Consider the following 27,609-nt stretch of genomic DNA (forward strand, 5'->3'; position numbering starts at 1 on the left):
GATTGGGTATGTGGGAAAATTGTGCCGGCTCATAAATCCGGAAACAAGACGACTCTTCAAAATTATTGCCGTATATATTCAACAACAAAATTCTTTTTAAACGCATTATTTCGGAACATATAAATGAATGCTTTAAAGGCTTAGTGTACAATCACGAGAGTTGGACGATAGGGTTGATATATATATATATATATATATATATATATATATATATATATATATATATATATATATAAGGGCATGGTCGCGTAGGGTTGGCCGAAGGCGTGGAGTACACAAAGTTGAAAATCCCAAGTCAGAGAAACAAAAACACGGAAGGTTTATTTCAACGTTTCGGCAAGAGACTCTTGCCGAAACGTTGAAATAAACCTTCCGTGTTTTTGTTTCTCTGACTTGGGATTTTCAACTTTATATATATATATATATATATATATATATATATATATATATATATATATATATATATATATATATATATATATATAATGAAAGCTAAACAAAATGAGAGGGACGAGTAGAGACATGTCTGTCCTTCATGATATTTGTACAATCATCAAGATGGATTTAGGCGGGGCCCATCGACGACCGTTTCGTGTGGAATTTGTGATCGTTGCTGGCCGTCAGTAGGCAACGTGTAAAATTCAACGACTGCGGCCATCTATAGGAGCTGTTCTCCTCTCCAGCCACGCCCGCGTTTCCTCCGTTGCCCCCAACGTCGTCTGTGTCCTTCGTCTGCTATAGCTGGTTCTATACAGTATGCCCCTAGTAATCCTTTCGATGCCGCGAAGGCGCTGCACTTCTTGCAACCGGTCTATTTGGCTGAAGTCTCTATTCGGCTGAAGCCTCAATTTGACGTTCTAGTTGGGTTAATCTACAGTCGGGCGATAGTTTTAATTGCGACTGAAAGTCTTAATCAGGCTTACTTTACAGTTACGGAAGCATTTTCTTAATTCAGCTACAAGTTCCCATTGCGCTTAATTTTCAATTCGGTTGGACGCTCCCATTCAGTTTAGTTTGTAATTCGGTTACAAATTTTCAGTTCGGCTGATAATTTCGTTGGAAGTCTGTCAAGACTTTGGCTGTGCTGTTGAGCTGATACTTTCAGCTAGACATCCTTAGTTTGATGGGCAAAAATGTTCTTGTTTCAGCTGGGAAACTGCAGTACACCAGCACATACGTCAAGCCGAATGGACACTTGCGCGTTTGTTTAGTCGGCGTCTACTCCATCTCGTTACGAGGTGGAGAGGAAGGAAAGTTTAGAGAAAGGAGGGGCTAGTTTCGGTCGGTCCTCCGGCCGCACGAGTATACACGTGGAACCAAGGTCCTTTCGACAACAAGCACACGGCAAGTCTTTGCTGCAGTCCGCGTGACGCAGTGGAGCAAGCCTCTCGCGCAGTGCACGACGCGGAAGGCGGAAACACGACATCGGTCATCCTTTTCTTAGCATCATACTTATTTCGGATAATGAAGAACAGCAGTTGATACTGTCCGAGTCAGTAGCACGCACAACTAAGTTTATTCCACCGTATACCACAACTTTTGATGGCAGTCTATCTTTTGTGCGAGAAACACTAGAAACCGGTCATGAATTGCTTGTGTTGACTGCGTCTGCGGTCAACGCGGGCACGTTTCGAAATGCACGGATATTTTCATCGCGCTCTCAGTGTTCTCACAGGCGAAATTGGACACTGGAGAGAAAAGTGTTTCTAAGAAGCCTCGCATGGCTGAGCTGGCGTTTGCTGGAGGGCTTCGGTTTCTTTATTTCCTTCCCCTGCAGAAGCCTCAGAAGCCCCAGGTTCAAGGCCCAAGTACAAGAACGAGTAAAGCCACTTAGCGATTCATCGACCGAACACGGCTTTGCAATGGATGGCTGAATGGATGGATGGCTCGATGCACATGGCTTAACCCTTTATATGGGGTGGCGGCTTGCACCACCTCGCCAATGTGTTTAATATTAGGACTGATAACCTCTACCTAATCTGTGAAACGCAAAATAGGTCGTGCAACAATATTGGGTAAGAATGTTTCTCAACTTACATGGGCTTACTGGCCCTGTTATGAACCAAGTGTGTTGGCACGCAACGCCACTGACCATGAGAGCCTCATTGTCGCAGGGTAAATTGAAGGATAAAAGCGAACTTTTTCTTTCAATTTCCCCTTTCAGAAAGCTTGGGGGATCGCATCAGTGGTGTTGTAAACAATGCGAGTTACAGGATTTTGTCATCAAGTTTTGCAAAGAAGGATGAGGGACTGACTAACTTTTTGCTATCTAAACAACATAATTTTACCTGCGCGGCCAAAACCTCTCGCCAAAACAAGAGTAATTTCCTTTCGCACACGTTGAGTTCGCTCGCACGTGCTTTAAACCATTATGTACGGGCGCAGGGAAGGAGAAAGCTATCTGTAGCGCTGGAGCAAAGGCAGCAGCTGTGTATCGCAAACGCTGAAACCTTCACTTCTCTCTTTTGGCTTTCTAGTTTGTTTCACCTATTTTTTGCTGACTCATTTAGGCCTCGTTTCGGGGTATTCCTTATCTCAAAGGGGGCGGTGTGTGGCGTTTCCCGTAAGTCATGCCAACACATTCCCCAAGAATCCACCAATGGATCTTCCTATAATTTTTTTCCAACCCTTTCCTGTACTCTGCCTGTCAGAATACATCGACGCCCTTGGATACAGTCATCCATATCCCTCGCGGAAAAAACCACATCCATACCACTAGTGAAAGGAACTGCATCGATATCACTCAAGGAGAGAATCGCATTTATCGTTTTAACTACACACACACAGCATAGCCCACGCACTGTTACAACGCTAGCATTGCGATTTATTAGGTAAAGGGGATATAAGGTGCGACCATGTTTGGTTCGCTAAGTTGTTTTTCCGCTAGTTCAGACCCTGGATCTTTGTAGAGAGCATGCTCCTACAGTATACCCGTTTCTCGGTGTCATTTATGTTTCACAGTGTAAGCTGTCAATACATTTTTATTCATTAGCCAATCGCCTTGAGAGGTTTTGGTCATCTGTATGTTAGTATTTGTTAGTGTTCGGGTAGCAGGCAGGGAAGGCAGCGGTGCTACTTTCCCAGGCTCCGGTGACTTTATGTTAAACTGGTCTATGACAGGTTGCTCACAGCAGTAACGCTTACGTTTGGAATACTCTTACTGCTGAGCATGAAAGAATGCAAACACGTTTTTTTTATTTTTAGATAGACGAGAATCGGCCAGCCTGAGACATTTCAGGCTGATTACCGTCAATGCTCGTAGTATTCCAAACAAACTTGATGGTTTTGAAACTTTATTGGTTGAGCACCAGCCTGACGTTGTGGTTATCACTGAGACATGGCTGCACAGTTTCATTGGCCACTCTGAAATTGTACCCACGGGTTTCAAAATTACCTGAAAAGATCGCCGTTATCGAGGTGGTAGCGTTGCAATCATGTTCAAAGTAATGTACCTCGACGAGCTTGCGTTTGCCTTACAAGCAACGTCAAATGCGCCAGTGCACGAGGTCCGTGTCTCGAGCGGCCCTTGGAAGCAAATGGCGTCGCAGCGCTGAAATGAGCGGAACCTGGAAGCGAATGGCGGCGGAGCACCCGCTCGTGCCACGTGTCTTGTGCGTTTCCACAACAATGGTTGGAGGTACTTGTAAGCGTGAATCTTATAAAGGAACTTTAGTTCACAGATACGCTCAACTTTACCGTTATACGTAATGTAGAGGGAACTGAGTCATGCTGAGCCAAAATAACTTTCTTTTCTTCTCCTATTATTATTTGTGGTGCTTATCGGCTTCCGGGTGCACCCGTATCGTTTTGGAACACGAATTCTTTTGTCTTACATCTATTGTCCAGAAATATAAGCATGTCATTGTCGCAGGAGACATAAATCTTCCTTATATAATGTGGGAAAACCTTTGACCAATGAATCATAATATTTCCCCTTTTGTCTTATCAACGGAAACATCGTTCAGTCTGAACTTGTGCGAAATCGCTATGACACCCGCAGGCATTCAAGGCTTGACGTCAAATATTATTGGCCTTATGCTTATTTCAGATGACATAGAAAGCGTATCTTTCGAGAGAAGCCTCTGAAGGCACTTCTAACCGTAGTTTTATTTTTAATATAATTCATCTTGTGTTAAAACAATTAAACCTACTCATTCCAACACGCGTGCGGTGTAGGATTTTAGGAAAACGCAGGATGAAAGTGTGATTGACGAATCTGACATTAGGCAAGATTGATTATCTTGAGCTTTATTCGTCCCCAGTAAGCAATGTTAACGATTTTTTACGAAAGAGTTGCACATAAAGGACAGAACATCTTCCGTGTTCTGTCCTTTATGTGTAACTCTTTTGTAAAACAAAAAAAAATTATGCAATACAAACGCGCTTTCTAAAAAAACAATGTTAACGACATGTGTTAATTTATTAAAAACAACCTTCAAGAATGTGTATTTTTGGCGCCCTGAAAGTTTTCAAGAATGTCTCGAGCTTTGTGTACCTAAGAGGGTAAGTACTTCGTTCTAAGGGGCAAATGAGGCCATGGTCTACGCGTGACATAATCCACTGAAACGTAGAGTGCATAGATTTCGAAAAAATTAAAGGTATAATTCTCACAAAGTGTAGACAGAGAATGAGTAAGCAAAAGCAGCTACTTAGTTCTTCCATACGTACATCCAAGTTTAACTTTTTTTAACGCCTCCTTGCCTCCATTTTTTAAAATCGGATCCAAGAAGAATCTGGTGATACATTTATCCTAAGAGAGAGGAGCTGGATAAACTTGTTGACGAATCAAACATCTCTGCAGGCAAAGAAATGCCGAGCTGCTTTGACCAGTACTTTGCTAGTCTGTTTTCCTTAGACAACGGCGTCGTACCCAGCTCATCGGGTCTTAATATTTCCCAGCCGCTGCCTGATATCAGTACTTGGCGCTTTGTTCTATGGAAACAGATTGTCGGAAGAGATGCGCTTTAGTTTCTGGCAACATCGAATTTACAGCGGAGATTCAAGTTAAAAGTAGTCACGGCTTACAGAAATGCGGTATAGCATTCCACGGAGGTATGTCGTTGACGTCACGACGAAGCTGTGGATGGTTGTCCACGGCGAAGACTTCAGGTATTCTTCGGACTTCAAGGCCTGACTATCTCTAGAAAATGACGCTTACCACCGTCTGTGGGCTGCGAAGAGAAACCAACTGCTTAACGTACCCAGGAGCCAAAGTATGAGCACGACTACTTGTTTTGCTAGAACTTCCGGCATGGACTCGGGAGTTGTGATCGACTGCGCAATGGATGCTAGTAAGAGCAAGTTTGTAATCCTTGGGATATTCCGTTGTCTTCGTCGGCCATAAGTGTTTTGGAGGGGGGTCCTAGATTTTGTCTTATTGTAAAAACGTTGAGGTTGGATATTGTGGCAAACATTCACGAAGTAGCACACTAGATTTCTTACAATGATCAGCAAGTAGCGTTTCTTGACCAGTGAGTAAAGCGTGTCAGCAGGGTGGTGAATAGATCCTTGAAATTCGAGAATCGATCTTTTGGGGTCGTGCAAAAGGTGAAAGATGCACTGGATCGTCTGGAGGTAATTTTGTTACAAACGAACAAATTGGGGCAGTTTGGAGTCCTACCAAAAACAAGGTTTAATGAAAAGGTTAGTGCGGCTGTTCATTTCCTGTTCCTTCCTTTTGTCGGCTCTGCAAAATCTAGTAGGTTGGCAATTATGATACTTTTGAAAGAATGTGAGTTTCCGTTGGTAGTTAATTATATAATGAGTGCCAGGGAAAGATAGCTGTCCTTGAAGGTTTTGCCGAGAATGCCATAAAGTTGATTTAACTTTCAGGGTAGTGGTTAATAAGAATGTCTCTTGGCAAAATGTTGTGTCGGGTTTTATTCGGAGATGTCTGAAATGTCTTGATTCTTCGAGCTCCCTGGCGTTGTGTGAATGAAGATCAACGGATGACTGATATTCAGCTTTTTCATTACGAGTCCGCAGTCATGTTTTCTCTAGAAATCAAAGACATGTTCTATTCGTTAGATCACGATGCTCCTTTGTTGATATTTCGGGAGTTTCTTGAAACTATTTGGCCACGCAGGTTTAGGTTTCTGACGGAAATTGATGTGGGTAGATTCCTTAACCTTGTTCAGCTTTATCTAGCTTCCACCGTTACTAAAGTATAGAGAGGACTGCTTATAAAAGATGTGGTATTTGCATTGGTTCTTGCGTTGTGCCTGTCCTTCCGGAGATATATCTCAAAGTGATTGGCCAAGTCATGATAGAAGAGCTGGAGGCGTATTCAAGGGATTCAGTCTTAGTTCGGAGGCATGTACATGGTATTATGACATGCTCTTTGGGTATGGTGGAAAGCAACCAGGTTAAGGTTAGTTTCCTTGAAACAACTCCTGAGCGGTTCTTTTTACAGGAAGTGTCGAACGAAGGGGTGGTTGGAGTTCTTGAATATCAGGTTTTTGGTTACATATGGGCTCTGTTGGGAGTTTGGGTAGGCGTGCTTAATACCTTTGCTTTCTAGGTTAACCATGTTACAACTTAACCCGAGACTGGCGTATGAAATAGGGACCTAAACATAGAAAAAACAGAAAACAGGAAAGAAGAGAACGTAGCAAGTGTTCCTTGTTTTCTGTCCCTTCTACGTTTAAGTTTCCATTTCATACCCCAGTCTCGGGGTAAGTTGCAACAGGGTAAACACACCAGCTAGCCTCTGCTCTAACCCCTTTTTCTAGGTTAAGTTCTAATTCGAAAATTGTGAAGAGAGGTGTGGTCAAGTCTGTCCTTATAATAATTATAATAATAATCTTTATTTTCGTGCGCCCAAAAACAACTCGAAGATCTTCACTTTTAAACACAAAGAATGAGTAAATGCCAAATTAACACACAAAAAGAAATAAAACAAACATCACAGAAAGATAAGGATCCCTTGCAATCGCTTGCGGTAAACAGAAGAATCACTGAATATTTCAATACCTGCATTCTCAAAACGATTGAACAGTGATTGCATGCGTGACAAGGCTGAAGATCTGCATAAAGTATTGATATAAAAGTAGAGTGATTCCTAATCAAACAAGAGGGGACATGGATATTAACATTGGATAAAAGCGAATCATTATCTATGATTACTATCTTGTGAAAAAAGATGAAGTCACATTCTGTTCTTCTGTCAGACAGTGACCTCAGCAAGAACTTATCTAGAAGAAATTTTTAATCAAAATGAAAGCGGCGCCGAAGATAGCGATCGTAAACGGTGCGTATTAAGCGTTTTTGCACACTTTCACTTTTTGTTGACTGTTTCTGACAAAGAATTCCCAAGCTGTAGAACCGAATTCAAGCCTTGACCTAACAAGAGAGCAAAATAAGCGAATAATACAGACAGGGTTTCTAAATTGCATCATGATGCGAGATATAAGTCCCAACATCTGTGTCGCGCTGCCAACAATAGAAGACACATGCGAAATAACCGTCAGGTCATTATCTAGGCTCACGCCAATTAAGGTCTCTTACAACAGAGAGGCGTTCGATTAAAGTTCCTTTTAATACATGATCGTTATGTAATACATTACGACGTCTGTACAGGGACAAGCGATTTGTTTTGAGAGGGTTTAGTGACAAGCTATTCACTTTACACCACTGAACTATGCGCGACAAATCATTCTGTAAAGTTTCGCAGTCTACAGGATATGAACATTCATAAAAAGCTTAATGTCATGTGCGAACAACAACGACAACTCGGCATTTTTAACATATGAAGCTAAATCGCTTACGAAGATAAGGAAAAAAAGGGGGCCAAGAGTAGACCCCTGGGGAACACCAGAATTGGGAAAAAAATTTTTGAGAGACTATTATCTATTCGAACACGGTTGGGACGACATGATAGGCAACTCTTAACCATTTGCACAGCTCTGAAAAACGACCATATGATTAATTTATGCAATAACAACTCATAGCTTACTTCATCAAACGCTTTTGACATATCAAAATATATACAATGAATTTGACCTCTATTCATAACAACAGGGGCACAGAAGTTGAAAAAAAGCACAAATTCGTTTCAACTGACCGTCCCGTCAGGAAACCGTGCTGGCAAGATACAAGTTTTTGGCGGAGGGAAAATATAATTCGGTTATGCATAACGCGTTCAAACACTAAGGAAAATCCAGACAATAAAGATATGGGGCGATAGTTATAAGCAACAGAAGCGTCGCCACCTTTGAAGATAGGTACAATCATCGCCTTCTTCCAAAACGGTGGAAAAACACCGGAACTAAGAGAGAGGTTAAATACGTGCTTTAATATTGGCAAAAACAATTCACCACAATCCTTAATAATAAAAAATGGAACGGAGTTAGCCCCAGTAGATAATTTTGGTTTTAGTTTCTTCATAGCTTCAGAGATTTCTTCGATATCTTCTCTAATACCAGACAAAAAGTCCTGGCAGTTAATTTTAATATTCATAGGCTGAACGGCTTGTTAAACGGTGGAGCTGCAGTCACTGAAGTAATCGGCAAACATATCTGCAACCTCTACAAGGGCGGACAAGTAGCTAGTATTGCGCGTGTGCTGTTTTTCAAACCTCCAAAAATCTTTTGGGCTTCGGTTCAAGCTACGCTCTATTCGGTCAAGCTTTAAGCGCTTATTTGTAGCGTACAACCTCTCAGAGCACAATAAATGCTAAACTGAGTATAACATAAAGTATTGCCAGTTCGTTTAAACAGTCTGTGAAAGTGATAGTTTTTTAAGCAAGCATTATTTTCAAACTTTAGAAAACCATTCGGGATAACTTGAAGGCTCGAAAATTCGCTGAGACACAAACGTATCAATCACGCCTTTAATAATCGATGAAAACTTCCCAGCCACTGTTTCCGTGTCAGTTATTTCAAGAAACAAGAACCCCGCTCCAACCAAAGTTTTCGAAGTATCTGTACATGCTCAGACAATCTCCTTGGGCATAGTTGTAAGTACAGTAAGTTTTAAGTACAATTATGATTGCTCTAAAATTTTCACGTGTGCATCGTGTAGTGCCCGAGTTCGAAGAACAGCTAGGCAGGTTGTCATTGGCAAATTATAGTAGGCAGGATATGTCATCTGGCGTTTCCCAGTTATTAACCTGCGCTAAGGGTCAGCCCGTAGAGGGCTTAGATAAAACAAGGTTGTCTGCCTGCCTTATATTCATACGGTTTCCCATAACCTGAAGGCGATTGCAAGAAGGTTGGGTCTGACTGTAGTTTTAAACCGGAGTTTTGCTTGGAAATTTTAACGCCCTATTTGCCAGAATACGTAAAGTGTGGCAACAGTCGGTGGCTTGTGATCTTGGAGTTGTATATAATATTCTTGTGAAATGTGATGCTGTACTCCGTTTCACTTTAAGAGTGAGTGTAGCAGAAGCTACAAGCGCGAGCTCAGGGCTTTCAGCGTCCCTGATAGGCCCGCGCTCTCGTGCAGTGCAAGCACTGTTCAGGGCCACATGCTCGAGCTTGCAGTTATGGCCTCGATTGCGCTTAAGGTGAAAAGGAGTATTGCAAAGTAGTTCAGAATGCTAGGTGTCTCAACGATAGGCTACAAGGACACAAGCGTGCGGTAAAAAGTAGGAGTGAATCTTCAGACCTGGCTAAGCGTGTTTCTAATTGCTCTGATTGCTGTGTTGTTTAGAATGACACTGAAGTTATAGATAAAAGGAACAATTGTTACGAACGTCTCGCAAAGCCGGAGTCACACTGCTCATCATACATCATACAAAAGACAGTCTGGATCACCGCAATATTCGTGGTTAGAATTCCACGTGCCATGTTTCCTCCTTGAATTCATAACCAAGCGGCATTTGAAGCACGGATCTCGCGGTGATTAGCGTTCGAATATGTATGCAGATTGTATTTTGTATGATGGTAAGCAGTCTGAACACGGCTTAAGGGAGTCTATGTGTAACAAGCGAGGTTTTGTGTTTTAGCACAATGTCAGTGGTCTTGAACAAACCTGTTAAACAGTTTATGAATTCTTGGTTGTTGCGTGTCCGTGTGCGTGGAGGAGGGGGAGGAGGGTAGGGGGAAGAATGGCGAAAACAGAAAAAAAAGGGGGAGGGTGTTGATGGTAAGTAGTGTAATTTTCCCTTTGTGTCCAGCAGGCGTCGCAGGTTATTTGTTTACATGTTTGGGGAACGTGCGGGGTGATGTGTGCTTTGAGCTTTTTGTATTTGTGTCCTTGGGTGTCTGTTCCTTATTGTCATAGTTAGAAGTATTCTACCTTTTTTGTCTTGTTTAGTGTATTCCGCTGGTCATGGGCCTGTTTAAAATGATTTGGCCTAATCAAGTCTTCAGCTGTGTCTCGAGCTTTGTGTTTGTCCGTCCCTCCTTGGCGCCGCTCTTCGGTTATCATGCCTGATATTGCCGTTTCGGAGCATGGGGTGTTTGCTTAGCTACTCGATCCGCCTAGAAACAACAAAAAGTGTGGGTCCTGACAATATTACAGACGAATTCTTAGTTCGACATACCGACTGGCATTCATACTTTTTATTTCAAGAACCGATACGATGAAGGTTCCGCACCAGATGAGCTTAAATGCGCTCGGGTCGTTCCTGTCCACAAATCGGGAAGTGCGAGAGACGCAACAAATTGTAGACCAACTTCTTTGTTATACGCGGTTAGCAAACTTCTTGAACATATAGTTTATAGTTATATTTACTTGTTTTTTGGAGACAAAGAGTTTGATCTGTGCTGAGCAGCATGATTTCAAGTGTAATATTTCTACGGCAACGGAACTTTCGTAGACGGTAAATTACTTTTCAGAGGTAATTAATAAAAGAGGACGGGTGGACGTTATTATTTTAGATTTTTCAAAGGCCTTCGACCGTGTGTCGCACGCATAACTTCTTTTAAAAATATCTAACATATTGCTCAATGATAAATTTATTTGGTAGCTATTTGTTGTGCTGAAAAGGCAGAGTTTTTCCATTTACCAGTGCGATCAAGAGTATCTCAGGGTTCCGTTTTAGCTTCTCTTCTCTTTCTCGTGTATATAAATGACGGAGCAAAACAACAAAAGCATTAACTTCCGCCTATTTCCGGATGACCTGTTATAATTTCAGACATAAAAAAAGTGATTAAGACCAAGCAAACCTGAGCTCGACGATGACCACAATTAGCGACTGGTGCCAAACTTGGGAAATGCTGTTAAATAAAAAAGGTGTCTCTATGACCATCATTTCTAAGAAGTACCCATTGTCATTTCCACCAAACTTAAATAACTCTGATCTTCAAAAGGTGTCATCTTTTAAACTTCTGTGCGTCACTTTAACTTCTGAAAATATATGGAATGACCACACCAATCGTTGTGCCACATAGCGATGTTTAAGTTAATAGCATACAAATCTCTCATTAGGCCCCTCTTACAGTATGCCGACTTTACTTAGAGTCCACACACACACAAAAAAAGAAACTCTATACAAATAAAGGTCTTTAGATTTATCTAGAACAAATATAGAAGGGCAGCTTCTGTGAGTAGCTTGTATACCCTAGCAGTTATTCAGCATCTCCATACTCGTAGGAAAATTAAACTCACTTTTTTATATACCCTGAACAATGACGGTTTTAAAATTAATAAATCGCGCTATGCCGCTTACAAACCACAAGTACAAGAAGGTACCATTCTTGAGCACTTGCAAAATATAAATGTATAATGACTGCTTTAAATATCAATTTTTTTCGAAAAGCCGTTAAAGACTGAAACGAACTGCCTTTTCAAATTGTAAATGACACCAATGTGCAATCTTTTAAAGAATCGCTTGTATCACTGTTCAAACATACTTGAAGTTTCTCAATGATCGAATCTAAGAAATTTTCCGCTTTTGTTGCTTCTAGTTTTTTGTTAATGATTGTCTTATGTACCTTGTTTGCAGTGGACTTATTCGTTCGAAACGTAAATGTTGTATAGAAGGGAGTTCTTGGCGACTGTGTAGAAACTATTTGATCATGTGCCACCTGTTCACTGCTTCGTTCGCCTCTAAAGCGTATTGTAAGCGGGTTTTGTGACTGTGCTGGTTTTTTTTTTACTGTCGATGATGCATCTGACAACTGTTTTCTTTCTCATTGCTGGATGCGCTGCGCTTACTTAGTTTTGTCTCACGCGGAATGCGAGTTATCCGCATGAATTGTAACAGTCTGCATAATTGTTGCTTATTTGTGTTGTTTCTTACAGTTATCAAATGTATATTGTACTCTGTATCTTGGGCCTTATATCCCTGTCCAACAACAGATTTAAAAAAAAAAAAAAAAAAAAAAAAACGGTAGTCGTATTATATATAAAAAAAATCACTCTTAATGGTAGCGCCCTGCCCGACCATAGTGGCCAGCCACACTTTCGGTCACCCTCAAGGCAGCGTCCCATGGTTGCCAAGAGAAATATCGGAAAGGGTCTATCGTTCCCGCTGTTCGCACCGAAATGGTGTCGCCCACAGGGGGAACGGAGTGGCGACACTCTGCCTAGCCTGTTTAGTGGCACGTCAGTGAGTAGATGGAGTTCGTTGAAACTCCCGTCACCCATGTTGTTTGCCATTCCACGGCTGCAGTGCTCGATGAACTAGATAACCTGTAAAAAAAAAATGGTATTTTTTCTTTCATAATTTACGTTCTTAAAACCACGCAGTTGCTGTGCGCAACAGCGTCAAGTGGCCCATATTCGCAGAAGCGAATAAAACACCTGTTAACTGATTGAAATGTATTATTCTTTTCTCGTCGGCCATACTCTATAGCGGTACCACGTGGCTGGGGATTAAACAATGTGCTGGTTGTCCTCGTAAATGAACACCAGAAAACCACGGTGGAATGCATTTTATTCCTTTTCTTATGAACAAGCGGACAAAAAAGACAATATTTGCGAAGAAACAACAAAAATATTGATAAAAAAAAACAGCAAGATAATACTTTGTAATTATTGCGTTTTTTTTTCCTCGTAATATATATACGTTTTGTTTGCTTTTTCTTCTTTCCTCGGCGGAGCCGTGAATATTCGTGGGTCTGCGATGCACAAACTCTTTTACATCCCTGGTAGTGACTTTAGGTGTGAATTAAGACTTTGGTTTGAGCTAGTTGGTTCATGATAATTTAAAAGATTATACAACCTAAAAAAAATTTAAGTTTTCATTCGAAGTGGGGCATGAGCGGCAACTCTGCTCGCGCATGTGCGCTGGTTTCACTGACTGGGATAAAATATCAGTTGCAAATTAGCGCCTGTCTATGTGGGTTTTCTTCTTCGTCCCTGTTTCGCGATTTTAACCTTCTAAATAATTCAGTTGTGACCCTGTCAGCGAGTAGATGTAATTGATCACAAACGGGATAGTTTATTGTAGTTGACTATTTTCCCGTAACCTTCGCCGTGAGGTATTTTTTATCATTTATTTCCGAAATTACTACGTAGTGAATGTGCCAAAAATCGCGTATGTTCATGTACACGAATAAAAAAAAGTTGAAGCGCGAGTTCTAAGATTTTTGTTATCGGTCCGCAGTGAACAAGGTTACGGCATTCACCGATCACAAATCAAAAAGCGGTGACATAAAAAGCCGTGCGATTTTTAGGCTAACCGCGGGTATGGAACCACAATATGTTGCAAACATAAGATCTGCACACAAGGCTCGTCGCGCAGAGAGCAAAGCTCCACCCACACATAAGAGGGCTGGTGTACCAGTCTTCGTGATAACTGCTGCCTCGTGGCAAGGCACCATCTGCTCTGATTACCCATACAGTGTGCCGTGTGTTTCAACGAAAACTTCCGACATTCCGGCCAATAGCGTGGTTGAGAAAAAATAAAGAAGAAAATAGACTCTTTTAGGAAACAAACTGCCATCCACGGCGGACGTCAGGAACTGCAGAAAAACATAATAGTTAGCTATATAAGTGACTAATACTCACTAGTTGACCTTTGTGAAAATAAACATATGGCTCTAATTACACTTGCCAAACGTAATTGAAAACCCCTAAATAAACCAATTTTTAGGAAGACAAAGCACACGTGCGCTAAACTTACTACTTGTGCAGCAGGCACAATACTGCGATGCAAAAAACGGGGATGAGAGTGTTTTCTTTTTCCCCAGTTCAAAAGTTAACCAAATCTTACTTATTCATTTAGCTAATTAGCATGTTTTTTGCCATCCGTGATGTCTGCCGTGGTTGACTGTTTGTTTCCGAAAAAAAGTCCCGTTCACTGCTTGGTTCGCTTTTCTAGCGTACATATGCGTGATTGTAAGCGGGTTCTGTGATTGTGCTTGTTTTTATTTTTTCTACTGTTGATGATGTGTCTGCCAACTGTTTTCCTTTCTCATTGCCGGATGCGCTGCACTTTCTTGCTTTTGTCTCACGCCGGCTGTGAGTCACGTGCATCAGTTGTAACAGTCTGCAAAATTGTGGCTTATTTATTTTGTTCGTTACAGTTACCAATGTTTATTGTACTCTATATTTTGGCCTCGAAACCCAGTCGTTTTTTGTTTGTTGTAGTACGTTTTTGCAACCGGCGACGTCCCCCGTGGTTGACTGTTTATTTTCGGAAAGAGTCCTTCTTTTTAAAGCCTTTGCTGAAACATTCTGTAAAATGTAAATTGAAGAGCAAATGTATTTATTCATGAAATCCCTACCAAGAAGAAAACATATACACAGGTCCATACGACCTATCTGTCATAATACCACTGAAATAACTATGACATATTATACGTACGCCTTTTCCCAATAAAGAAAAAAATGCGCAGGTTAAAGCAATAATTCAATCATGGTCGTCTACCATATTTTCCAGGTCAGATGGCACATACGTGGCATTGTGTGCTTTCACCTACTTTCAATCGGTTTCCACTTATCGATATTTTAATTAAATGAACGTGGCGCAGTAGCCACTCGTGTTGAGTATTGGATGTGTCTACCCCGGGCATAAGATAAGGGGATCGCGTTAAACCACTTGAAATTGTGAAGATCGATAGTAGAACTGCTTAATTCTTAGATTTTTCTTTATATAAGTCTACCGTATTGTATTATGAGACATATCGTGTCGGTGTATATGGTTTTGTCAGTAGGGATTACTTTCATTGGATTACCTGCAAGGGATCTGTTTAGGTACGCATTACATGAGGGGATGTTTGGCAATGCCCAAATTTATCGCCCTGGCGTGCTTTTTTTGTTTTTTTTGTTTGTTTATTGAGTACATATTTTTCTCGGCGAATCTGCTTCTCTGGAAAGAAGTGGTGTCGCTATCGGTAATCAAGAATCTCAAACCTTCGCATTCCCTCGCCACCGCTATGGTCAGTTACAGGCTAAGAAAAGCTTTTGAGGGAAAGGAAGGCTGAGGAGGAGGAAGCAGACGGAACGCTGGAGAGAGGAGGAAGTTTCCTTCTCTCGAGCATTCCGTCTGCTTTCTCCTCGTCAGCCCTCCTTTCCCTCGAATACTTTTTTTAACCTGTAACCGACTACGTCGAGCGTGTGTGTGTGTAAGCGGTGTATGAAGATGTTAGGGGGGAAAAGTTTTCGATGGAAAGGCTCCACGCTTTAGGGCAGTGATTTCCCACCTCATAGGGAAGCATACAGCCCCCGCCTAGTTTGTTCGAGGCCACCCCCTTAAAATATATTTCGCTGAATACGAGAGAAAAAAAAAAGAAAAGAAAAAAAAAAACACAACACACACAAAAAACCACCCCCTAAAACGGACAGAACATTTTAGTTGTTCTCTGTCTTTTTTTTTTCTTTTTTGTTTTTGTTTCTATGTCTGAGTGTTACTATGGATGCCAATATTTATCTTGCGCGAAATCGTCGTCGAGCGTGCCGGCTCAAAAGTGCCTCTTATGTGGAGCTAACGTCACGGCGACCTCGGAGCACGAGCCGTTTCGTCGCCTGGCTGCTTAGCCCCTTGGCTCTTCCTTCCCCTGACGCGAAGGAGAACGGAGGAGAGGTTTGCACGCTTTCTTTCGCATACCCTGTTAATAAAACTACAAAAAAAAAAAAGAATCTCGTGTGCATTAGGAAAGGGCGTGCAAGAGAAAAGTGGAGGGGAGAACTGACTCTTTCATTAATCGTATTTTTTTTGCAAGTAATTGCGTCGTGTGAAGTTTGCTCATAGAGCGGGAAGTTAACCAGCCTCAATGGGCGTCTCGTGTCTCGCCGCAGACGAGAGCAAGTGCAGTACGACTGCTCGTATCATGCGGGTAATTGGTTCAACCGGTCATAGCGCAAAGAAGACCGCGGAGATACACTTTTGCCACTGCTTGGCTGACTCAAACCGATTGTGGAGTCGACTGAGGTGTCCCGAACAGAGACTCGTGGCGATTGTCTCGGTTCGCGACTGGGTTTTATCGCAAAGTGGACAGCTCCGATATGCACCTTCAGCGCGTCTCATTCACTGTTGAGCATGCGTGGTTTGACAATTTCTGGTACGTTTGATTATTGTGTTTGTGCGTTCAGATCAGCTGCGCACGAGCGTGTGTTTCACAACATTAGTCCACGTGTACATATGTGTGTACCGGTGCGGTGGTGTGCGGTTGTTGCTACTTTTGTCGCTTTGTTCTCGGTATTTTGCCGCATATACTTGCCCGTTTACTGCTTCACGTTTTCCTTCGTCTCACTTTCTTCGTTCGTAAGTTCAAATATTTTTTGACGTCACCTTAAAAGAAAAAAGTTCCCTTAAACGCTAGAGTCGGTGACGTGTTAAGACTAAAGTGGAAGCTCCTCCCACCCCTTTTTACTTTAGCAGAGCGAAGGCTAGGGAGGAGGCGACCTCCTCTCCAGCGTCCGCTCTAGCTGCTAAAGTGGAAAGAGGGGGAGGAACTTCCACTTCATTCTCAACCTGTCACCGACTCTAGAATAATTAATTTTTGTCTCCAAACCAATGAAAAAGTTAAAGCATAAGCACATGCCATATTTCTAATTAATAAGAAACATACAGAAAATTCAAATTTTGCTTCCAACTTTTGCTGAATATGTAACCAAAGATTGCATTTTATATTGTCATCGCCTTCGTTACGTCCAAAGACGGGCTGCGTCTAGAATTTATTGATACTAATCACCCCCCCCCCCCCTTTTTTTTTATACCGTGAGGTAACCTGTTCTCATATGTGTTCGCATCGCAAAGACCAAGGGTTTTGCTTTCGCCGACGATTCTTCGAAATAGTGGAAACTTCTTGTGCTGGTAGATTCGTCTTCGGTCGAATATATATCTGTGATTTACATTCATTGCGGTACCACAGTACTGATACCGTGATTGACATTTTCTGACCTTGCTTTACCTTATGTTTTTTTTTTAAAGAAAATTACGCAGTCATCAATAAATCTTTCATCTGTCATGTTCAATATAAAGTTCGAGAAACTCTGTCCGGCATCACGCAAACATCTCTGCCCCCACGCAAAAGAAAAAAAAAAAGAAATAAAGTGTATGTATATATTTATATATACTGTAAAAAAAAATAATGTAAATACAGAAAAGAACTTGCCTGCGTGTGCCTTGCTCTTCCAAGACCCCTAAAAATTCAGCCGACCCCCCCCCCCCCCCCCCCCCCCTAATTTGAATCCCTGAGGTTCCCATTTATCTATCGAAGCCGGTATAGTATACTTCTGTACGGCACTAATTTCTAGGATATCACGAATTAACCACTTCTACGCGTACGCACGCTGAAGGTGGCATCGCGGTCGTTTTCTGGGCAATGCGTCCAAAGCAATCACTTCGGCGAACTGTTTTGTGTTCTAGTCACTCACCCGATTTTAGAACTAAGCGGCGATCACGCATGTGCGCGCATTACTTATAGATACGCCTTTAAGATATGGGTTACAGAACCCAAGAGCAAACAAGAGAACAACGTGTTAGGAAAACTCGCGCATGTTCATACCATTCAAATTCTCAAAATCACAAATAATTGCCATATCCTGGCTTCTCCACACAAGAGAGAGCAAACAAACAAACAAACAAACGAACATACAAACAAAACAAACCATTTAAGTATCACCGATTGCTCATAAATAATCCAGATAGACGCTGACTGACACGTGCAAACAAAGGGAATACAAGCAATAAAAAACATGATCTTAACCCTAAGGAGGAGGTCGAGTAAGAATGTGCGCGCGACGGAGCAACGGTTATGTTCCTTTAATTGTATTTAAATAATGATCAATATTAATTACCGATATTGAATTAGAGAGGCTTACAAACTTCAGCTAAATTTAGCTAAACTGTGCTAGAGGCAGTGTCACGGTGGTCCCTGACGCTCTTACTTAATATTAGGCCGATGTCACGGAAGTCAGTCTTTAGCACACCGTGCGAAAGAACTAATGAGATGACCAGTTTTAGCCCACATCCATTTTGATTGAAACTCCGTGGGCATTCGAGACTAATAAGGGACCTAAACGGGCTAAAAGAATAAAATAGCATTCACTCACCAAGTATCCACACGTAAGTGAGAACTCTCCGTAGGCTGCAACTCCTCGAATGCATGATCCAACCACAAGCAAACAACACGCACAAGAACTAAGCCTTTCCAATTGCCAGCGACGCGGTCGGTTGTGTCACGAAAGCGCGGAGCGTCTGCTACAGCCGCCGCTCCCGTCGTCTGCTGTCGACAGCGAAGACTGAGCTCGGCCGCGCCGCCGCGCCCCCTAGGCCTCCCCTGTGCCGCCCGTCACCCAGACCGAGCGTGCGCCTGAAAAAAACCCCAGTAGACCCACCAAAACATTAGAGCCACCATCAAAAAGTTTGAAAAGCGAGAGTAACACTCATATAAAACACGGATTTGTCTTCGCAACAACACAGCCCTCCTGTGACTTGTCTGTTTGTTTGAGTTTGAGGAAAAAATGCGACAAAGTAATCACCTGTTCGCGAAGCGCAAGCGGGCGAATCAGGCGCTCTCGTTATAGGTCACTACAGGTAAACATTCCTTATTTTTTCTCGAATGGTATATGGAGAGCACAAACTTGCCTCTCAGGAATGTCTGCATTGGCGTGGCGGCGGATGTAAAGGTGACACGCAACTGTTAGATAATTGCGAGGGAATTACCCGAGCGAGCGATCCGCCGGCGACGCCACCTTGCTTGCCGTCACGAGATCAACCGGCTGCGTCGCTGCGTCACGGAGCGAATCCCATTCCAATATAAACAAAAAGATAAGGCCAACTCTATCGCAATGTTTGGACCACGCGATTCCGACAAGAAAGACAGAACTGGCGGAGAAGGAACTCTGATGTATATTATTTGGTATGCCGGTCCGGTGAACTTTTCGTACGAAACCACGGGGCGTCACGCGTGGAATTGCTGGCCTGTTTTCGCGTCGCCATATTGAGGCGCGAGTTTTGAGTGGGAATGGATTGCGCCCGTTTTGTGTACGTTCTTTCAGCGTCTTACGCTCCGTTGCAATGTTCGGAATTCCACAGCCCAGCATGCGATCTCCACAGCCCAGTACGGGAGAATTTTTTGTTTAGGAAAGCGATCTCAAAACGCCGAAAACGCCAAAGATTACACGAGATCGCGTGCACGGCGTGAACTGCCTGAGATTCCTTTGGCAGGTTGCGATTGTAACACAGAACGTGTGTATATGGGCTGGATTTCATGTGACAGCTTTGTCCTCGAGTGTAACAAAAAGCCGTTACACACACAGGCCAAGAAAGCATGAAGCATCCAGAGCCCATAACAGCAATGCATAAGTACCCCAAGCACATAGAAGTATATTTAGCGATACTTAAACCCGGTCAACGAGATTTACAAATCGACGCAGCTGGAATCGAACCCTCGAACCGTGCGATCTGTAATTTTGCTGGGCGCCACTGGGAGGAGTCGAATGCAGTAGGAAGAAGCTTGACTAAGCATGACTCATGGAACCGTATTATATGACTGTCGGCGCTCGCAGTCGGCTTCCGAATATCCACGTGATCTCCGGATGTCAGGGGTTCAAATTTACACTTCTCTCGATCCTTCTGATAACCCCAGAGAGTAAATGGGTGTGTTGTGCGTGCGTCGGATTCCAAAGTACACAAAGTATTCCGTATAGCGTTGACAGCGTCTGGATTTGAGGTGAAACGAAGTGGAATAGCGCACGAATATCGCATGTGCGGCACATTCTGCGCTCCCGGGCTTTCTCAGAATGACCGAGACCAATCGCATTGAGATTTCCGTCGTTGCGCAATTAAAACCGAGGTCGCACTGTCGCAGCGGCTCCGCAACAGGGTTTTACCAAGCTGGTGTCGCTGCGATCGCTGACTCGCCGACCAACAGCAAGCCTCGCGGTGGTGTGTCACATGACCGAAAGAGGCAAAGTAGCATCTAACCTGGTCGTCTGCTTGACACACGCATTGTGCTGTCAAAACATGTTTCTTAGTAATTTAAAAGAAAAAAAATCATAAATGTGGCAATGTGGGTTAGTTTGTTTATATTCGTAGACAAGCGCTTAAAAAAAAAGACAGAGACAAGGAGTTGGCGTAAACACTAGCGCACTCGCAAGTAACATTTATTAAAAAACCAATCTATTATAAAGTTGTGAGAAAACGTCGGTCATGACGAATTGTTCATATGTGACATTATGTCGTACACCTAATTAAAAAAAATTCATGAAGTCACCAAGGGCCCTTTTTTGTTGAACCTTTTCCTGAGCGACGACGTGAAAACCATGAGCGGGACGAGCCTCTGGAAAGAAGTGAGCAATGTCCTGAAAGTCGTCGATGAAGCCGGTACGGAAACAGAACGACGGCATTATCTAGAATAGTCCCAGTGTGGAAGGCTTCAAAGAACACAGAAGATGGTAACCTCGATATATTTTAGTGATTTCGATGTATTTGAGGGAACATTGCAGATCTATATTATTTAATACCCCAGCCATACGGCAACATTTTGTGGCATTTTTCTGGTTTCCAGCTAATGACATTATTCATTCCTGGCGCAGTGCAAGGCACGCGAGGCGCTCGTACTCGGGATCGCAAGCTGATTCGCCAATCGCTTTAAGCCATTCGATGGCATTAATGTTTTTGCCGTGTGGCCGGGGCACAAGTATTTTTGTATTGTTTATTATGAAATCGTTGTGTGTTTTGTTTCTACATTTTTATAATATGCCAACTTCTAATGCGCCTTATTATTGTTAGGAGCAAGGAGGTTCTCCGGGGTTGATGCGCAATTATGATCCAGAACAGGCCAGGAACCGAAGGGGCTCCGGGCGGGAAACTCGGATCTCTCCTCTAAACTCTGCTTACTTTACATATTTACGCAAGTATATAAATAATGAAAAAGTGCACGTTTGCAGCGGCCCACTGCCCCTTTTACTGGGTTTCTTTTTTCCACGTTCCTAGGGGGGGACTCAGTGTATATGCAAGCTTCTCGGTCAACGGTGGTGAAGCCATAGTCCCAAACGTTTAAGCACCGCCCTCCCCTGCACACACATGCGTCTTAAGGGCTGTCCAAACAGGACCCTACAAAAATCGTCAGGTAACACGACTCCTGCAAAAATCGTCAAAATTAAAGCTCCCGCTTCAATTTTGACAATATTTGCAGGAGTCGCGTGTCGCCTGACGATTTTTGTATACGGGTCCTTTTTGGACAGGCCTTTACACAGCAGCGTCACATACGTCCTTGTCACGGTGGAGCAGAGTCTCTCTTGAACAGTCACTGTAGCCGACGACGTCTGGACCCCTAAATAGGAGGCTTCCGAAGTCGAGACCTAATGCCACGAACCGGCTTCCTTGCTGGAAGAGACCAATGCCGGTGGCTTCCCGAGCGGGAGGAGGCCGGCTGTCATCCTCCTTGTCCAGGTGCGTCTCGCCACCAACGTCGCCACAGTCTTTCAGAAAAGTATATCGTCTAACCATCATGAATCAGAACAACGCAGGCAACTCTTCGAACGACGACGGAACATTGTCCGCCTTTCACCATTCTGGGCGAAACATTCTCGAGCCTGATTCTTCCAGCTGGCAGCTCCATCTCGTTTGTGGTGCATACAACCCGGGCCTTTTGCTATTATCATATGATTCCTATTCTTTTCTCAGAAGTGGCTAATGAGCTGCAACACTGTGACAACACCTTTTTACTTACGACGCCTGACTCTATGAAAAAAGATGACCTCGAAGGACGAAGCCAGCATTTGGTCCTTTCAACTCCCATTTGCTCCCCCAAAAGATAACCTGGTTCGCACTAAGTACCGTGCGCAAAAAGCTGGGGTCTAACTTCACTCGACTGAGATTAACCGACAGGCGTGCTCAAGCAAAATCATCCCTTATGGTGACTGGATCGATTTCCGAAATCCGCGAAGGAGGTGAAAACCCGCTCCATTCGGCACGCTCTGGATCTACCAGGTGCCAGCGCGCATTTGGAGCGGCCCAACATCCAACAGACGGGAACGGAAACGGAAGGACGCCCTTCCCGTGAACCTCTAGCAGCATACCCTCCCGTCTCCCGTGCACGATTCTCGCGTTTCTCCCTAGCGCAAACGACATGAGCATGGCTTATCCCGCACAACTGTCGACTGTCGAATCCGACCGTGCGCCAACTGCCGCTGTCACTTCTCGGAGGACGTGGGGCAGCTCGAATTTGGATTGCTAGAGCTCTATGAAGCGTCGCTTTCACTTAACAGGAGCACCGACGCACGCAAGGTCGGTCCCGCCACTGACGCCATTTCGCACAACAGCGCGACCCACTCGAGGGCCTGCCGCGCAGCGCAGCGCCAAGAAAGGAAGTGACGTCGCGCGCTGCAGCCGGGCACCACTCGACTTCCGCAAAGCTCGCCCGAATTCGGCGGAGCAGTTTCGGCGCCGTTTGATGCGCTCCACAGAGCTGTTTGATGCGCTCCACAGAGCTCGCGCTGCCACAAATCTGCGAGCTGAAGATGGCTAACTTGATCCGAATCCGTGAGGTGAAGATGCGCGCCCCAAAAAGGAGCGGGTTTTGAGCGCGCCAGATCTTCCAGCTCAATTCACCATTAGTCATACTCAGACAGGGTGCATCTGCAAGTTTTAGGCCCCGAAGGCAAACTGAATACTCGCCAGGAAGAGAGCTGATATTTCGCTCGCCTTTGGGGGAGCGGCGCTACTCAACCGAGCACGGCTGAAAGTGTTAACCAACTCCGACGAAACTGGGGAATTTCTTTAATGTGCAACGATCGTTCAGACACTACATGGCACACTTACCTTCGCACGTTGTGTGAATGGGAGTCAACATTTGTGTTCACTCGTGTTCACCTATCTCTTTATCAATGTTGCGTTGACATTTAACAAATCTCATCAACGTAATTTGCCCTCGCGCGAACATATAAACAGTTATCCGAGCGGAACATCTCTGAAAATTAACTCAGATTGTTTTCTTAAAATTAAACAACTAAAACAAATTGAACAAAGTTAAACATATAACAAGTGTCTGTACAAGACGCGCTTTTATGACAGGAGTCTCGCAGTAACAGTAAATGGGCGCCTTGATAACTAAAACTGAGTTACTGATAGCAACCCGAGACTCGTCTCTGCGTCTCCCCGTGACCAACCTCTCTGGGCAGTCCAATGTCAAACTAAAGGAGGCTATGGTTTGACGTCAAACTCAAATGCCGCGACGACAGAGTTGATGGACGGCACGCTCCACTCAGAAAGCACATTCAGGAGCAATATTCAGTCACCTTTAAGGCCTGTTCCCACACGCAGCGGAGCGCTCCAAGCATAGCGCTTACCTCGCGCTAAGCGCGTGCTAATGGGAGCGTTCACCAGCTTTGTATCGCACCGTCAATACTGTTGCTCATGGCAGACGATAAGTAGCTGACGGCACGTGAGGAGCGCTACATCAGCACTTCGCTGCATGTGAGAACCGGCCTTTATGCCGTCGTCGCTGTTTCACATTACATTCCAGATAATATTGGTTAAAGGCCGACGTACAACCTCGGATTTCTGCAGGGAAGATAATCCTCTTAGCGCTCCCCTCTCCTAAGCTGCGAAAGGAGCCAAGTTGGGCCAAGGTAAAATGTGGAGAGGATATAGGAGAGAAGGAGGCTGGCAAAAGTGGAGAGCGCGAAGTGTACGTCGGCCTTTAAGGTGAGCGTGTTGTGATTATGAATACTTGAAATAGAAAGAATAAAAACACAAAGAACTTTCACAGACAACCACACTCTTTCATTTAGCAACGACGAGTGCTTATTTCGGGGCGCGAAAAATTCACGCGTTGACCAAAACGGGGGAGGGCTGAAAGAGAGGAAGTTGCAATCGCCAGCGCCGATAAGGATTGAGTCACCGTACCGTGACTGTCGAAGTTTATAATGTTTCTCTTTGAAGTTCCGGGCTGAAAAATTCGATTTCACGTCTTGTGAGGACTAACAATGCAGACGATGCTTGTTTTTTTAATGAAGAATGTTTTAATTATTTCACGTCCGAATCGCTCATGATGTGTTTCCAGGACCTTAATCCTGCCGAAGTTCGGTGAGCACCCAGAACACTTCTTCGCATGAGCGGCGATAAGATGTGTAGGGTGATTAGCTTTTGATGTTGCCTCATGTTGCTGCTCTCGTAGGCGGTCGTTTACGCATCAGCCAGTTTGCCCAATGTATTCAGCTCCGCATTTGTAGGGCGCCGAGTACACCTTCTCGGTCGCACATTCTCTGAAGTGGGTCTGGCGTTTTCTCTTGCAGGGCGTCTTAGTCTTTTTCGGGTTACTCATACTACACAGGCTCGCAAGTTTAAATCCGTGGGAGAAGACGACTTTGGTGTTAAAGCGGGTCGCGATTGATCACATGCGATCCGTTGCGTTTTGAAAGTATGGCATTCTGGTAGCCCTTTGTCGTGCAGGTAGGTGGTTCCTGGTAGTTTGTGGTATGATGAAACACCACGAACTACCAGTTGGTAAAAACAGGAAGTGTTCCGTTCCACTGCATATCTTGAGCTCAGAAGCCGCGGTTGTATCACCTGCAACGATTGCCCAATGCAATAAAGACCCTTTTTATAGAAAACGCTACCAGATGGTGCTCCAGTCTTCGACGTTCTAGAGAACTTCCGGTTTATAAAGAAGAATAAACAAAGGTCCCCTTAACACCGCTGCTTTAAATTTAGGTGAAACGTTTAACCACCAATTCTCCAGGTAGCCTGCAGTCAAGTAGCCTGCAGTCAAGTAGTATTCATATGAGCACCAGGCAAAGAACCTCTGTGCAGCACCTTCAATGTAAAACGTGCTTCTAAAGTTTTACTGTAAATCCTACAATCACGAAGTAAACCCTTTCCAGAGCACCTTCAACAGAGGCATTTATTACCTTAATTTTAAAAATTGCCGATAGATCAATATGTGGTCCTACAATCCCAAGGCCAAAACGTTTTCGGAGCCTTCAACATATGCATATACTCTCAAGATTCTCATAGAAGCGTCTAGGAAAATATTAAGTCTTAAGATTACAATGTCAGAAACCTCTGTGAAGCACCTTCAACACATGCATATACTATCTGCATTCTAATAGAATCTTGTAGGTCAGGTTGGTTTACTACGATTACAAGATAAAAAAAAAAACACTCGGAGCACCTTCAACATAGGCATATATTATCTATGTTATAATCGAAACCTGTAGCTAAAATTGGATTACTACGATCACAAAATAAAATACCTTTTCAGAGCACTTTGAAGATGGGCATGTACTATCTCAATTTATTCGAAGCTGTAGGTGAAGTTAGAATCCTTCAATCGGAGGGTCAAAAGCCCCTTCACAGTACCTTAAATATCGATATATACCTGTATTCCTAGCATGGGCACGTAGTATTTATGTTATCTGTATCTGAATGGAAGCCTGTAGATCAAGTTCAATTTATACATCTATAAGGTAAAAAAGAAAAATAACACACCTGAGCAACTTCAACATAGGCGTGTACTACCTCTGATGGGATCTTCTACACCAAGCCGGGGAACGAGAATGTGCTGAATGACTTTCAAACTAAATCCTACGCAAAACTATAAATAAACAACTTCTTGAGGAAGGGAAGGTTCTTCGCAATTCCAGTTTTAATTAAATTTGAAATACCACAGCAAGACTTTGCAGCGTTTTTGACGGTTAAGGATTGTAGTCGTTCCTTTGTGACTAAAAGAACCAAGCGCATGCGTGCATACCTGAAAAAATTTTAAAAAAAGCTTCCCGTCGTCTTGATCGGGAAATGCGCGTAATGATGAGTCTCGAAACGTTTTGTCATGAACCTGTACATTTTGTTTTATTCATTTTAAGGTAGCGTAGCACGATTTGAAGCACGATTAATTACACCAACGTGGGCAAGAATGTAATAATTATTAAATGTTAGATTACTCCAGAAACAAGCAATAAATGCTGAAGTTTTGTAAGTATTGTATTATTGTCGCTAACTTTGCTATAACATAATGGAGGCAGACTGTTACTGTTTTATGATCAAGTGCAACTGCGTGAAGAAAATCTACTTTTCCCGTTACCACGACAAATTTACATTTCTGCTAGGCCGAATGGGAGACAGCCCAGACTGCTGGAACTACTAGAATGTATTTTCTATATTTCCGATAGTTTATTTCTTTGCACCTGATGCAGGAGCGTACCTTTAAATTTTATTTCGTAGCATTCAATAATATTTGGCTCGTAATGATTTCATAGAGACGCAATTAGTTTTAGCATATGCCTCTTACCTGGTGCGAACCAAATGAAAAAAAAATCTGAATAGTTAAGATTATACGTTTATATTTTTAGTGAACTAAAGAGTTTGAAAACTGCAACACGAACTTACTGAGGTCAGCACACGGTTTTTGAATAACATCAGTTATGAATAAAAATAGGAGTTTTCACGGTATATAAAGAACATACTTGTTTTAAAATCTACAATGCGCGACACTGTTAGCATTAGGGAGCAAACACCGGTTTTCTTCTTTTTCTCCTAAAATTTAACGCTGTCATCGAATCTACTATTGTCAAGGAAAGTGCCCACCTCGTGCACTAACGTAAGAATAAAATTTGGTGGACAACACCTTTTTTAAATAAAAGAAATCGACGAGGATGTGTTCGTATTAATGTCGCGCAATGTACGTCTTTATTGTATGCAAGACATGAGACTACCTTGATGGTACACAGAGCGCTGCTGCGCCATTAGTCTTCTGTAGAACCAGACAGAGTATTCTCTGAAGTTTTTCATTTGAAACAACTTTACTACAAAATGATACAAGTTGGTCAGAACATAAAGTCATAAATTAAGCCGACTCTACAATTGAGTGTTTCTATGTACGCATTACATGTATCACGAGAAACTTCTGGGTAACTCGTTAAGGACTTTATGTTTGAATGTATAACGTTCATCCGAGATGTTCACATGAATTCTTAAAACCACCCATCAATGAAAACTCTCTGGAACACTGTAGTTTAAAAACCACCCAGCAAGAGTTGACAAGAAAGGCAGTGATGTGTGATAGATTGCCACAGTTTTAATTTGTGAAATATTTCGGCGATAACATTCTACTTACAGGGCTCAATAAACAACCCTTCAAAGAACCACGTCCCGCCGTTTTCCTTTAAGTAATTCTATACATAGTTATCCGTCCTTCTCTAAAGGGTGGCAATATGAAGTCTGAAGATGGTGACGAACATGACACCTTTTTGTTACGGAAATACCACGTAATACCTTACTACGAACAACCCTAAGTGCTTAACGGATAACAGCCATAGTCTCTG

At 43.1% G+C, this 27,609-nt stretch overlaps 1 protein-coding gene across 2 annotated transcripts in view; it reads right to left on the bottom strand.

The window, feature by feature from the left end:
* LOC8023312 (phospholipid phosphatase 1) overlaps window positions 1–19,136 on the bottom strand; it is a 56,879-nt gene extending 37,743 nt beyond the window's left edge. Inside the window, exons 1-2 of one of the 2 annotated variants that reach the window (XM_042293152.1) lie at window positions 19,004–19,136; window positions 18,391–18,650 (exon numbers count right to left, since the gene is read on the bottom strand). In XM_042293152.1, the coding sequence (XP_042149086.1) occupies window positions 18,391–18,445 (55 nt within the window). In that variant the 5' untranslated portion in view covers window positions 18,446–18,650; window positions 19,004–19,136. Of the gene's footprint in view, window positions 1–18,390; window positions 18,651–18,925 lie in introns of both variants that reach the window. The other variant, XM_042293151.1, reaches the window with a different exon arrangement.
* Between the last annotated feature and the right edge of the window lie 8,473 nt (window positions 19,137–27,609).

This window comes from Ixodes scapularis, unplaced genomic scaffold (genome assembly GCF_016920785.2).
Source record: "Ixodes scapularis isolate PalLabHiFi unplaced genomic scaffold, ASM1692078v2 PGA_scaffold47__10_contigs__length_4178495, whole genome shotgun sequence".
NCBI lineage: Eukaryota > Metazoa > Arthropoda > Arachnida > Ixodida > Ixodidae > Ixodes > Ixodes scapularis.